We start from the raw sequence: 14937 nt of genomic DNA, 5'->3' as shown, positions 1-14937 counted from the left end.
ATATTAATGGAAGTGATGATGGATTAATTTATATCTGTCTACTTGTATAACTTGATATGTATTTGTCATAATAGTGCATTTTTTATACTTATCATAAATAATGATTTGTAGATTAATAGCAGTTACAAGGTTGCAATTTAACATGAGCGAAAGGAAAGAACAGTAATATAACTAAGACTTTATATCCATTTAAGAAATGTAAAAGAATTTTTTTTGCAGTAAAATTATAATTTTACACAAAATTTCATACAAAAATTATATTGACTTGAGTTTTATTTAAGAAATAAATTTAAATTTCACAATAAATCCGAATGTATTTGTGATTTTTCAAGACAAATTTCAATATAAGCAAACGATATCGTTTTAATTAATTTTTATCGATGTTTAGAAAATTATAAATTACAAAAATATTGTTTAAGTTAGTTTAATGAAAAAACTACTATTGATGTATTAATGAAAAAGCAACATTATTAAGCAATATAATAATAATCTTAGAAGAATATAAATCGATGACATTTTGTACATATAATTATATTAGTTGTATAATGTATTTTTTAATATAGAAGTAATGCAAATTCTACGAATTTGGCTGGACAATCTGCGTGTCTCTAACGAAAATTTAAGCAAATAACTTTTAATTATGTTATTATGTAATTGTATACGTTTTAAACCGAAACAAATTTCATTAAAACTTTTATTGCTATAAAAATTATCGTTGAATCAAACTGATTGGACGTTATGTCGGATGTTTCGTAATATCGATGATCTCTCGATCTTGGAGCACGACGATCGAAGGTTTCTACGGGTCGGGGACACCTAACAATTCGCGATCCATCGCGCATGCGCACACCCTGGTCCTGTCTACCCACGACGGATTCTGTCGAGCAGCGCAGCAAGTGTATGTAACCAGTCCTGGATGGACGGTCAATCCGATGTCTTGTGAACCACTCGCTCGGTCAGGATTGATCGGTTGAATCTGACGCGTGAGCAAAATCGCCGGGAAGAAAACAAGACGGAGGAAAAAAGTGAACTAGCCGGTGTGCAAATTTCGGATTACCCTTTTCTCGCGAGGTAAGAATGGTCACATTTTATAACATTTTCTTAAATTTTTCTAATCGAAAATATGATCCAAATTCGCCTAGTTTTATACCTAAATTTATTTGATGCATCATACATATAGATATTTTGTAAATATCTGTATGTGTAATATTGACAGCACAAAATACTTATTGAATTAGATGAAAATATTAAACGTATAATGAACGTTTTGAAAATTTTGAAATTAATAGCACGCCGATAATCATACAAAATATATTATCTTCGATTAAATATAAGCAAAAAATTAAAAAAACGTATTGCATAAACATAAATCAGAAGCATTTAAATTAATAATAAAAATTATTTAAACAATCTGGACATAATTATATTGTAAATAAATTGAATTTACTAATTATCAGCCGGTAAATTAACGGCGTCAGAATCGCCAATTAACATTAATTATCTTAGCATAGAACTGCTCTTGCAATTATGTCTGTTTGTATAGAATTACTATTAGTACACTGGCTGCCGCGCTATCAGCTCCATGTAGCAATTAATCTTCCGTCACTGAAAATGCCTCAGTGCCTTTGAATGACTGCAAACAGCGACCGTCATTATGCCACACATGTCATTGGTTAACACGCCATGATTTCTGATGCTACCAAGCTGAAAAACGTTTACTTCAACTCGATAATCATTCATAATTCTCACTCGTTATCGTGGAACAATTTAGCGTTAGTGCAAAATTATTCTTCTCTGAAACTGTATTATATACTATACAAAACTTTTATTAAATTTTTAGATATAGAAGAAATGTCATTTTCAAAATATAAATTAAAAATAATTAATTTTATACCCAGATAGCACAAAATATTTATGATAAATATTATTATTTATTTTTTGAAATGTCATATAAATATTTTATATATATTTTGTATAAAATTTTATTTAAAATATCATTAAAATATAGACTAAATTTTATGTAATTTTTATGATAAATACAAATATATAAATCTCTTTCTAGTATTTTTTACTTGGATTATAATATCTTACTAAGTAAGTATTTTCAAAGCATTTACCACAACATTTACAATAAATATTTCATAATATTTATAATAAATGTTTGTGATTTGTTCAATTTAAGAGACCACAAAAAATATTTACAAAATATTCAAAATAAATCTTATAAATATTTACAAAATTTTTTCTAAATATTTTATAAATGTTGCGTGCTGTTTGGGTAAATCTAATTTCATATTATAGAATTAAGAAACTAAAGATATGTTTCTACATTTATCTATGAACATTAAATGTATGAAATTTATATTACAAACTGTATACATATATGTCAATCAAATTTTCAAATTATATCTCTATTATCAAATTTTTTAATTATAACATATAAATTTTTTAACACATTAACGTTTAAATTTTACTTAAGTTTTTATGTATTTATTAAAAAAAATTGTGTTTTAGGTAGTTATTTCTTTAAGATTAAAATATAATTCTGCAAAATATATTATCTTAATATAACATAGAATCTTAATATAATATAGAAAATTAATCAAGTTTTATTTTATAACAGTCTCCTCTAAAATTTAAATTTTTTAAACGCGACAATTTTATGGAACAGTTTAATACTAATTACAAATTCGCAGTGGTCGATTGGAACTTGTCTCTTCAAGCATACGTAATACGGTGAGCAGATGATTGGAGATAGGCGGAAGGTCGAATCCCACTTTCCGTCTTTACAGATCTCTCAGCCATGTTAGGTGCGTTTTAAAGACCGCACAGAATAAATATCGATATGCATAATTTATGCGTCATTTCGAACGTTACAACGTTCATTAAGAACTTCGTAAGCAATGCATTATACATAAGAATAACACTTAAGAATAAACGGAAATTCTTTGACATAGTGTAATATTTTACAGAGTTGTAAATAATATCGTCTTCATTAACATGATGTTTAATTAAGGAAAAAAATAGAAAAGGAACAAATTGTTGAAATTTAAAATAAAATCACAATTCTTGAAATTGTTTTTTGCTTTTAATTTGTTAATCGTCTGATTTATCTCTATCGGCACAATTTGACAGGTATTTTTGCATAAAACTGATTTGTAAGAAAATAAATAAAAAAAGAAATTTGTACAACTCAGGTGAGAAAAAATGAGGACGTGGTGTGACGAAAGTAAACTCTCTTAAAAATAGGCACAAAGCCAAAAACATACTGGCTTGTGGTTTATAAACCTTCTTACCATTTAGGTTGGCGCTCCAAAAATAGAGCTTGTATAGTTTTTATTTTTTAAATGACGTTTAAAGAAACAGTAAATTTCAGAAATTAATTTTAATAATACTGAGAAATATTATTTAATACTGGAATTTCGTTGAGATAAAATTTCTGTAGAAAGTATTTAATTAAATATGAAATAATTAACCCTCATATTTTTATACGTTTAAATTGTTATAGATATAACTGTTGCAACTGCTGAAAACAATTATTGGCAATCACGTGTGTAAATTTTATCTTGGCATTGTGCAGATGCCAAAATTCACGGTTCGTTTGTGCACGTTTGCAAAATAGCATTAACGAGTAATCGTCAAAATGCCATTAAAAGTCTACTGTCCGCGTAAAATGCCCCGATGGTTGAAAATCTGCTAGTCAAGATGTAAATAACGGCATAAAGGTGGATGGGTTATATTTAAACTGGTTAAACAAAGAACGGAGAATAGCGGTGGACGAAGAAAAAGATGAGAAAGAAAGATGAGATGAGATGAGATGAGATTCCAAGCGCCAGTTGGCCGGACCGTTGCCACCCACGTGATGTCAAATGTCATTCTCAAATTTATACATTGGATTTTTTCTTATCTTCCATATGTACATACACGCGTAACGTTAATAAATGACTGACGCAATTTATTATTGTCCCGACAAATTGCCGAAAAAGATACTTCTTTTAATACTTTCTTCAAATTTTAAATATCTTTTACGATAAAGCCTTCAGCTAAAGTTATAAAAAACATGTCAAAATCACATCTTATAATATTTCTTTTTTAATTTTATTTGCAAATAAATTTTAATATAAAATTTAAAAAAATTACATATTTTTGCGAACTGCAATCATGACTTTTATCAATCTTGTAATTGATAAGAAAATTCAATATCATCTGGTAAGCTTATACATTTAAAAATTGAGTTAATCAGTCTCGCTAAAATAAACTTGAAACTGTCGTATACTTTCGTTTTCATCAATGAATACAAAATACTTAAATATCAGACTTACGATCAGAATTTCTCTTTGAATACCGTGAATTTAATAATCATTCAGGTGCGTAATCAATAATAATACCACATTTCAATTACGTTCAAATTACCAGTTTGAAATAATTCGGTAAGAATTTAAATTGATAGTTTCATAATATTGAGCGTTGTAAGACAAGAACTTCTCTCAGTACAACAAAAATCATAAAAATAATTATTGAAATATAAATTATTCATAAAATTATTTTAAATGTGACGTCACCCATGAAAGTATTGTAACTGTAAAATTGTTTGAAATTGCATAGGAAAATTGTTTTAACCGTTAAAGTTTTCAAGAGAATTAATATCCCCGTATTTTTATTAGTGTTGACTTCATAAATATATTTCATAAACGTTTTTGACATAAATATCAACAAAAGGTATTTCATAAATATTTCTGAAATTCAATGAATACTCAATGGGAGAAACTCATTCAGGCTCTGTGATATTCATGTTTACAGTCATTTGCACAATTGTGTTGTGAATGCAAACATAAAACTTTCTCCCGTTGACACAGTTGTAATTCTTTATCGTTTATATGTTTTCAACATATACATTCAATAAAACGGACACTATAATTTATAGAATTCCGCAATTAATAGTATCTGATCTGACATCAGACGTTACGTCGTTGTCAGATCATAATATATGTAACACGTAGGACAGTATATTCGTACCGAAGCATTACAGAAACGTAACTACATGCATCGATACCGGCAGTAGTAACGACGTAACATAATCACGCAGTTGCAACACGATCTCTTATAGTGTTTGGAATAATAATGCACTTCTTTTCGTACTAGTTCTTTTCTTCTCAGAGTGTTATTTATTTTCAATGAAATAGATAATTTTTACCGTTATATTAACAATATTTATACCCTTCTATAATTTTTTTAAGATTTAAAGTATTTTCGCTTTTTAAAATAAAATGTGATTTTTTGAATAAAATATTGTTAACATTATTATATTAATCACACGTTAAATTTTAGATTTTGATAATAATAACGTTATGTGTAGATAAATCTGTAAATCATTTTGTATGGAAATACTTCACTACTTTACAATCGAATTTTGCTTCTTTCTAAAGATAGAAATATATATGATCTCGTAACCGTCTGACATGAGATTTGTTTTATTTATGAATTGTAAACATCATCAAAAAGTTCTCGTCGTGAAATAGAGCATATGAGTCACGGATTTGTTCTCGCTCGTAACGTGCTTAAAAGTACTTTTTATATTGATCGCCAACGTAATCAATCTAATTTCGTCGCATTGATCAATAAACTAAATCTTTCAGTTTTTGTATCCTTATTAGCTCCATTTTACAATTTATTTTAGTTTCTATTTTTGCTTGGTTAATTTTATGACATTGATTTTAAAAAATATGTTTTTTAACAATCTGAAGAAATAATTAAAAAATAATATAGAAGGTAATTAAAATTATTACGATATTTATTATAAAATATTACTTATGTTAATGAAAGCAATAACATTTAATTTTTTCAATCTTTGAATTTTATATTAACCCTTGGTATATACATCGTTATGTCCAATGCATTTTTTTCCTTTGAAATACTGGGAGCATCTGGCATAAATAATATTTTCTATCCTTTCCTTTTTTTTTTAATACACAATTTCATAAATATTTTTTAAAGATGTTAAAGTATATTATAGTATAAAGTATATATATATTAGAATCACTTAATAATTGTATACTTGTAAAAAGTGATAAAAATTAACTTGAAAATGACTCATTATAGTAGTGGAAAACCAAAAAACATCATGTATATTAAGAGTTAACATGATTTATACATATCGCGTTTTTGTCAACAAAAAAAACGTATTAAATTTTTGGGAGATTATGTTGTCATGAATCAAAGGCAAAATAATTTGGCGGTGCACACACACACACACACACACACACACACACACACACACACACACACAAACGCTTCCTCCCTCTTATTTCTTTTCCACCCACTGCACGCAACCTCTTTATGTTTAAACGGAACGAAAGTGATTGCGTAAGAATTGCGATCAGTAACGCGCAGGTGCATTCTGCAAGCTGAAATTATTACACCGCTTGGTGGTCAAGAATATATTTGTGCACGTGTAAATTAGATTCACGATTGAAAGGGCAAGTAAAATGTCGTGACTAGGAATGAGAACTCTGCATCAATCAGATTTTAAACACTAACTTTATCTTAAACACTAACAGAGCCAAGATTAGGTAACCTTCTTGGAATCAAACGAATCGCAGTCATCGTCATTTTGATTGACACGATAACCTTGGAGGGCACAATACAATGTCACTGACGATGACCGGTTAACTATCTGCTTAAAGCAGTTACATCGTCCGTTATCAGAGGCGTAACTATTGTGGTTAGCAATATACGCTCACAGGAAACCATTTCGAATTCCAATCTAAGCTTTTGATTTTATTGTTTAAAAACTCTATTCATTTTATCATTCTGTGAAGCATTATGTCTTTTTCACACATAGTTTGCAAATATGGTTCAATCATTATTATTACAATAAATTAATTTTATCATATAAATTTTCCATCGAACAACTCGTTTAATTACGCTACTGCATCTGATATTACAGATTCGAGCCGATCAAGCAGTTATGTGTACTCTGTATTAAACAGGAATGACACGACGTGCTTTGAAGTCAACTTATAACGTTGTCTGAAAATAAAATTGTGCGATAAAATTCTAATCTGAATGGTCTTGTTATCATCTTTTTTGCTCTTAACTTCTTTCACAAATCTATCTTGTTACTTAAAAATTACACGTATTATTTAGCAACGTATTTAACAGTGATGTATTATCATAAATAAAAAGTATGATAAAAATGTAATCTTTTGCATTACGGTGTTAATATGTACAAATTTTATATGTGTATGGCATGTATAAAATAGTGCATCTATTTTATTAAAGCTTGAAATAATTTATATCTTACTCTATTATTATTTATATATTTTTCCTAGGAGAAACTATATCTTTAATGATAATCTTGATGGTAAACGAATATGGCGACGAATATGGCGTCATTAAGAACTCATATATCACAATCAAAGCGATATTCGTTGCAGAGGCGCGCACAATATTGTAATTGACCTTGATCTGCATTTATATCTGACCTTGGACCAATTTGCCCAAACTTGCCTTCAGTAAGAAGCCTGTCATTACCAAATTTGGATTACTTCTTTTTCCTCGTATTATGATTGATATATCAGAATTTATACTCGCATAATAGTCACTAGAATACTTATTCCAAAAACGATCCCAGCGACATAGTGTGTTTTGAGATATACTTTGGAGGAGATTAAGTATATGAATGCGTACCTCTTTAGCTGCCGATTCTTGGAAGGCCTCCTTGGCCTCATTCGCATTGGTGTCTCCACCGGAATAAGTATGAAACCATTTGGCATTTCCACGGATTTAGATCCCAGACTGATCTCATCCCTTTATCCAGTCATGTCATATGTTTTGAACGACTCAATTTCCACAAAACTCGACTATTGTTATTCTAATATCGCTTTCTAAAATACACGAGGATATTTTATAATATATCGAATGTAAAATAATTTTAATTTATGCATTTTTTCTTTGAAAATATTTTGTCAAATGGCCAATGCAATGGCACATTAAGAAACTGCTTTTACGACTAACGTAAAAATTGTACATGCGCGACAGAAATCAGGAACCTACACCCACTCGAACCTAAAACTGGCCAACCTGGTCACGGTTGCTGCACGAGTCTTGTAAACCGGCTTCGAGTAGTGCGAAAGTTTCTGCGAAAGTCTATAGCTCTCAACAGAGATCCGAATCCTAATATCAATTCTATTTATAACTCCACACTTCTATAAGTAGCGCATTGCAGCAAGAAATATCCATCCGCGTGCTGCTATCGTTCCAGTTACTCAATGTACTCCAGAAATCTTATCTTTATCCAATAAATATTCACAATGATACTAATTAATGATAACTTGCAGTAAACTTAATCGAAACGTCAATCAAGCTTTTCACATTACTCGTTATAGATTTCGTGAGGCAGGGCTTAAGAAGAATACAATGTCAGCAGCCGTGAGGGAGCGAACGACGACGCACACCAGCAGAAAGATCGTGAGTCATGGCGGTCCTATATCTGGCCAGAGAGACGGAGCAGCCACGGCCAGCAGCCTCGAAAACAACTTGGGTAAACCTTTAAATGTGCCACCAGAGCTGTAACCTTATCCATCCGTTGTTCATTTCCGCTCCTCTCCTTTTTCATCGAGTCTACAATCTTTTTACTTGTGATACTTTCATATTTGCAAATTTTAGAGAATGAATTAGTTACGCGAGCAGCGATATAATTTGATTATGTAATTATCTGTAATTATCTCGAATTCTTTCCACTGTTGATTGGTAGTAATATTCTCGAGAATTTATGTAATGCGTTTAAATTTACATCTAAAGCGATGTAAAGCCTAATGTAGAATTGAACATGATAGCATTTTAATGAAGGTTTATTATTGTAATCGTTCAGATACTTGGATTCACATCTTCTCATCTATTTTTCTTTAAAACACTGATGACGTGTTAAATTGATTCATTTGGCTCTTTCAGACGCACTTCTCGAGGATCTACAGACGAGTGTCTCGAGAAGTGCCACTCCTAGCCGAGACAGAACACTCTTGCCCCAAGTCGAATATAGGGTAGCTGCCAACCCTACTAGAGTGATCTCCGAGGGCAGGTAAGAGAACAAATTAGACGACAATTCGTAATAGCGCATATCTTATGCAAATAGTATTTCTTCATATGTATAAAAGTATGTTATAATAAATATTCGAAATAATAATAATTTTTCAGATCCGTGTCTCCATCTCGTTCGAGGGTGACTACCACTGAAAAATTTGTCAGTAGTGGTCCAATTGGTACGTCAAGCGGTATACCGGGGTTGGAACATTTGGACGCGGAACTACAAAATGTGAGTTTTTAAATTAAAATAACGCATTATTATATATAAACTAAATTCGGATTATTCAATATCATTAGAAAGTATAATATATGTATATGTAATTGTCCATAATTAATTTGAGGAAAATTTTGATCTTATACAATTCTAATTTTAGGGAAAAAAACTTATTGCGGATAAGTCTCTTTCTCTCTTTTTCCAATATCATTTAATATCACTTCATTAAAAATAAACACACATTCCCTGTAATTAAAAATAAAACACATGAAAAATAAAAGTCAATCTAAAGTGTGAGTTATAGTTTTCTCATTATTGCTTGAGATACAAAGAATGAATATTAGCCCGGGGATAAAATCTAGGAACAGGAAAGAACACGTACGGTAATCTCGACACGCATCGGATGAAATCACATTGATGTCGACGATGCTGGTTCTTAAATAAAAAAAGAATGTGTTACGTGATTAATGCATGCAAGAAACTAGTTTCGCATACCGCCATGCGCCCTTGTCGAGATTGCTGGATGTGCTTGAACATAAAACGACTATTTCGATTATCTGACGTTAATTAAGTGAAGCTACTTAATATCATAAAATTCTCGGCACAACTTGTTCGTAATAATCAAGTAAGAAGTAAAAATTCAGGGACATAAATTATTTTACATTATTTAACCAATTTTCTCAAGATTGTCAAGTCAGAAAAAATTGTAACATTTAAATATATGTATAATCGATCTAAAGATTTAATTATTTATTTTTAATATCTTGAATAAAATAAAAAATTATATTTTTATGGCCAATATATCCACAACTTTGCTACTTAAAAATTAAATAAATAAAATCTCACCTTAGGAAAAAATATAAGTATTAATATTGTTTAGTGCGTAAAAAACGTAGATTAATAGAAAATCGATTAGCATCAGTAAATCATTCTACATATCCATTTATCAACGACATTATTATTAACAGTGGATCTACAACACCCGCTGTACTATATAAATCAGGCGCAATAGATTGTTAGATGCAAAGTATGAAATCACCTCTACGTTAACATTCACTGAGCTTTGTGCGTCCCGCTGGACGCTACGGCTCCAATTATACGTCACGCAGATTGCATCGTTCATGTATTTGCCCCCGGGTTGCAAATGCCGATATATCTAGCGAACATTCAATGTTACCTCTCGCTACATTAGACACACCATAAGGAATAAGGAGATGATTTTTACATTTGAAATCGCGTCTCTCTCGCCATATTCCCGAGAATCGATTAATTTAACATTAAAGCAAAAATAAATTCGTTGGTCGTGTAATTGCACTATAATAGTCGCTCGCGCAACTGTCTAATTTGAAACCAAATTATGATCGCTCGATAACTGTAATTATGCCACTCCCTCGCTTTCGCGTTTAGCCATTGACCTTTAACCTTCACACAAAATTTCGAGGAGTGCTTTAATAAATTAAAAAAATAATACCTTAAACAGCAAAATGTTGATATATACTTTCAGATTTTTCTTATAATTTATATAAAAATTATGATCTCCTTCTTCAGTATATTAATTTTCTAATATATGTATATATACTAAGTACGAATCTCTTACGATATCGATAAAGATTATAATTTAAATTCTAAATGCATAGTGGTGTGACTTTTCATTTTATAAAATACTTGTAAACATCAAAATATTCCTCATACATTCATGATCCGGTCTTTCAGTCGGGTAAAAGAGAAAATGGAGAAATGCGTTAAAACGTTCTGCTCAGTAATGGTGTTCCGGACAACTACGTAATTGTAGTAATAATTTACCATTTTACGCGATATATTGAACATTAGAGCATTACGGCGAGGCACAAAATCAGTCTTGCGTGTAACGGGGGCCCTGAGGTAGGTAATTGCAACGTTCGCTCGTCGTATGGCTCGTAATCCGATGTTCAATGAAAATAAATTGGTTTGCTCTTACACTCCTTCGCATCAGCCGGATATCTTCAAACTAATGGGCTTGAAGATCTTTAAGCGACGTTGTCTATCGTCGTTAGGAACGGTAGAATGTAACGAAATAATGATGTATAAAATTCCCACACGTCTTATTTACATATTCTGACGGTTTGCGAAATTACATGTTAAAGTTTCATCGTCCAAAAAATAGCGCATGGTGCATATTATGTATATATACAAAAATAAAAATGTAAAATTATAATTTATTCAAGAATTAAAAATAATTTATTTTATACGTAATTATACTTTATTAACTTTATTGCATAGCTGCATTTTGCAGTTGAGATAAGCATTGGCCGTGATTCGCTCCACGGAATTTAAGTGTTGTTACCGATCCGCCCATGCTTTACACGTGGAACTGTAATCAAAGTCTTATAAGGAGAGTCCGGCGTTGACATTGCCCACGCATTGCTCGCACTAATTTATTACGATCGGATCGTTGCTATAAAAACGGATGACCTGAATGCTTATGCACATTTATGCGAGATTCTGTATTCATTACGTCCATCTTCTTCTTGCGTTTGCAGGTTCAACCCGGTCAAACCAAAACAGTAGCCTACAAGCAAGTATCATACCACTTCAACAAGGATTTGGACGGGAAATCAGGTGGGAAAAATTTATTAAATTTTATATATATATAATATACCTATATATATATATATGAGTAACAAATAATATACGCATATTAGAGTTATATAACATTATTACATTATGCTATATGTAACTGTAGAGCATTCTCAGTAGAGTTTAGCGTACTGTCACTGTAGCAAAGCGGATTCCTTGAATTAACTGAGACAAGTAATACGCAGAGTCGCGGTGAATAGTACACGAACGTGAAACGATCAAGGAAGGTAGGAGAGCCGGTTGCTCGTATCACGCCTTTTAAGGCAAGCAACGGCCTTGCTGGTTTACGGTTAATTGATAATGAAAAAATCGAGCGGATCAAATTTGAACCTTATTCGTATCTTTGACGCGATTCTAGCTACACTGTGCAAAAAATATTGCAATAAAGCGACCGAGATCACGTCACTCGTATCAGTTATCGTTGCTTCTAAAAGAAAACAAACCGTGACTGAAGTTTCAAAGTCGCGTTGCCAATTTCCATAAGATTTAATAAAGATATTCCCAAATATACGTATGTGGAAGGATTTTTAAGGCAAATGAAAAATTTGATAAAAGTAATGTTGAAATAATGGATTAATGTTTAAATTAGATAGTAATTAGATATATAGTAATTAGATAATTCGCGAATTTGATATTTTTATTGAGTGAAGAGACCATTCACTGTCCATTATCCATCGCTTTTCATGCAAAGTACTGATATTACGCTTTTCTTCAACATTATAAACATTAAATTTTATTTGCACCTAAAATCTTTTTAAATATATTCGTTTGAGACATTTTCGGGCATTTTGTCAAATATGAAAATCGGTAGGAAATCTTTTCAAAACTTTATTTATCTTTACTGTAAAGAAGCGCGTTGAAAACAAGAAGGTCTTCCGTGTATCTCTGTATTTGGCAGAGACGGTATACGGTCGTAGCTCATATATGTTCTTTGCGGTCACGCATAACATACAAGCGTAGCCATATTAGGACCGTTTATGGCAGAAGGCTGACCCGATTTCTTCGTGTCTCCGCTGCTCTCCCGAAAGAATGAAAGGTATGAGAGAAAGACCGTGGGGGAGGTAGAAATATGTAGACATAAATTACTATAGTGGAAGGACAAGGACAACGGTTGGTGAGACTCCACTACTGGTGCAGTTAACGTTATAACTCTTATAAGATCAAACGAATTAAACCAATTACAACGTAAATCGTCCGCGCAATTTATTAGCACTTTATTATTTTAATCACTTCATAAATTGACATTGATTTAGAACTTTTGTTGCGCTGTTTTTCTAAATTTATTACCGCGTTTTTGACAATCACAACGATAACATACTCGATGATTTATTGTTCCAGATTCATGGGGCATATCAGAAAGCAAACAGCCTCTCACTAGCACACCCTTGATGTGAGTACATAGTTCTCTCATAAGTTCCAAAATACTTTTGTTTTTTGAATGGATGCCAAGAAACTAAGACACGTAACATATATTTTCCGTTAACTCGTTAAAATAGAAATAAACTCATATTTCTCAATTGTCTGTAATTTATGTACGAAAGAAATTTATTGCGGATGATGCAAATGATTCCATCGTCTACAACTATATTTATACCTATTAAGATTCCGAAATATTAAATGTAAAACATTAATACAGGGACGACATCCATGAAAGAACATATGAAGAATCTAAAACTGCAGTGAGTCCATATACATATCAAAGTCCAGAACCGATTATTAAAAAAACAGTGGTCAACAGAGAATTGGTGAGCAAAATTATATTTTTACAACTATTTTCAGATATCGATTCATTGATGTTTTTAAGTAACATTAAGTGAAATGGACAATTCGCATTAACAATCATATTTATATCAGGTCTATGGCGATAGTTCAACATCTCGTTCGAAACAGATTTCCCCTCTGCCAGGAACTCAGAGAGACGTCAAGATCATTCACGAAAGTAGTATGTAATTTATATAAACTATATTAAAGAATTTTAACTATTTTCCAAATTTTGTCAATGAATAATCTTTCGTTTGCTTAAGATTATCAAACTGAACCACGATCAACTCAAAGTCCGCAAGAATACAAAACCATCGAGTATGGAGTCTCAAGTCCACCGATACCAATCAATCTGGCACCCGGTCCAAACACAAAGGTAACCACTACCATTAAGACGTACACCTACGAATTACCGGGAGCACCGGAGACGTATCTACCAGGTAGCAGTGTACCAGGGAGTGTCATGCTGCCCGGTGATCAAACGATCACTTATACCCTACCAAGAACCAGCGGAACCACCACCACAGACAAGACAGTCACCTATCAGACCGTGGCGGAGAATGCACCGGGACATCCTGGTTCACCGATCAGATACTCACCGACTGATATCACCGAGAAGTCCAAAACTATACACAAGGAATCGAAGTTTTATCGCGAGGAACAGCCTTCTTATGCTTATCGCAACGCTCCACCGACGAACATGGAGACTAAGACCACCGTAACCGAGAAGTATTACCATGTCGACGGTTATCCTAATGGACCGAGCGATCGCCCAGACTATTCTGGGACTACGTATCAGAATCAACCGCCTATCAGCGAGCATACCAGAAGCATTAATCGGTTCGAAGAATACAGATCCGGCAGATCACCGTCCAGCGGACGTTATCCCGACAAACCAGACACTCCGACCAAAACGAATTACTATCCACAGCAGGATACCCAGTCCGGTACAACGATTTATAAATTTTCGAATACTATGACGACAGTACCGCCAAACAAAAACGCCGATGATCACGAAGTCCTCCTGCCGAAACCGTTTCCAACTGGTACTAAAGTGTATCCTGCTAAACCAATTGCCAATGGCGAAGGACCACCGACTAAACTGGAAGACCTCATGGCCTCGTTCTCTGATTCTGAGGTAAAGTAATTTATACTACAATATAGATATTATTTGTACGATGATGATCTTGTATTTGTTTGTTCTCTCTATGTATTTTGTTTGTTCAGCGAGAAGTATTGGAAGATATAGAAAGGCAAGAGCG

At 32.2% G+C, this 14937-nt stretch overlaps 1 protein-coding gene across 1 annotated transcript in view; it reads left to right on the top strand.

Moving 5' to 3' along the window:
• Positions 1-893: 893 nt before the first annotated feature.
• LOC108723527 (DNA-directed RNA polymerase II subunit RPB1) overlaps positions 894-14937 on the top strand; it is a 14650-nt gene continuing 606 nt past the window's right edge. The window contains exons 1-10 of the mRNA XM_018449352.1: positions 894-1071; positions 8388-8542; positions 8953-9079; positions 9196-9313; positions 11818-11896; positions 13253-13304; positions 13551-13659; positions 13769-13856; positions 13939-14813; positions 14903-14935. Of these exons, the coding sequence (XP_018304854.1) occupies positions 8419-8542; positions 8953-9079; positions 9196-9313; positions 11818-11896; positions 13253-13304; positions 13551-13659; positions 13769-13856; positions 13939-14813; positions 14903-14935 (1605 nt within the window). The 5' untranslated portion in view covers positions 894-1071; positions 8388-8418. The remainder of the gene's footprint in view (positions 1072-8387; positions 8543-8952; positions 9080-9195; positions 9314-11817; positions 11897-13252; positions 13305-13550; positions 13660-13768; positions 13857-13938; positions 14814-14902; positions 14936-14937) is intronic.

The sequence above is a fragment of the Mycetomoellerius zeteki genome, unplaced genomic scaffold (assembly GCF_001594055.1).
Source record: "Mycetomoellerius zeteki isolate Tzet28-1 unplaced genomic scaffold, Tzet1.0 scaffold243, whole genome shotgun sequence".
Classification (NCBI taxonomy): Eukaryota; Metazoa; Arthropoda; class Insecta; order Hymenoptera; family Formicidae; genus Mycetomoellerius; species Mycetomoellerius zeteki.
The sequence above is the reverse complement of the archived record's forward strand: the minus strand, read 5'-3'. Positions and strand labels throughout refer to the sequence as shown.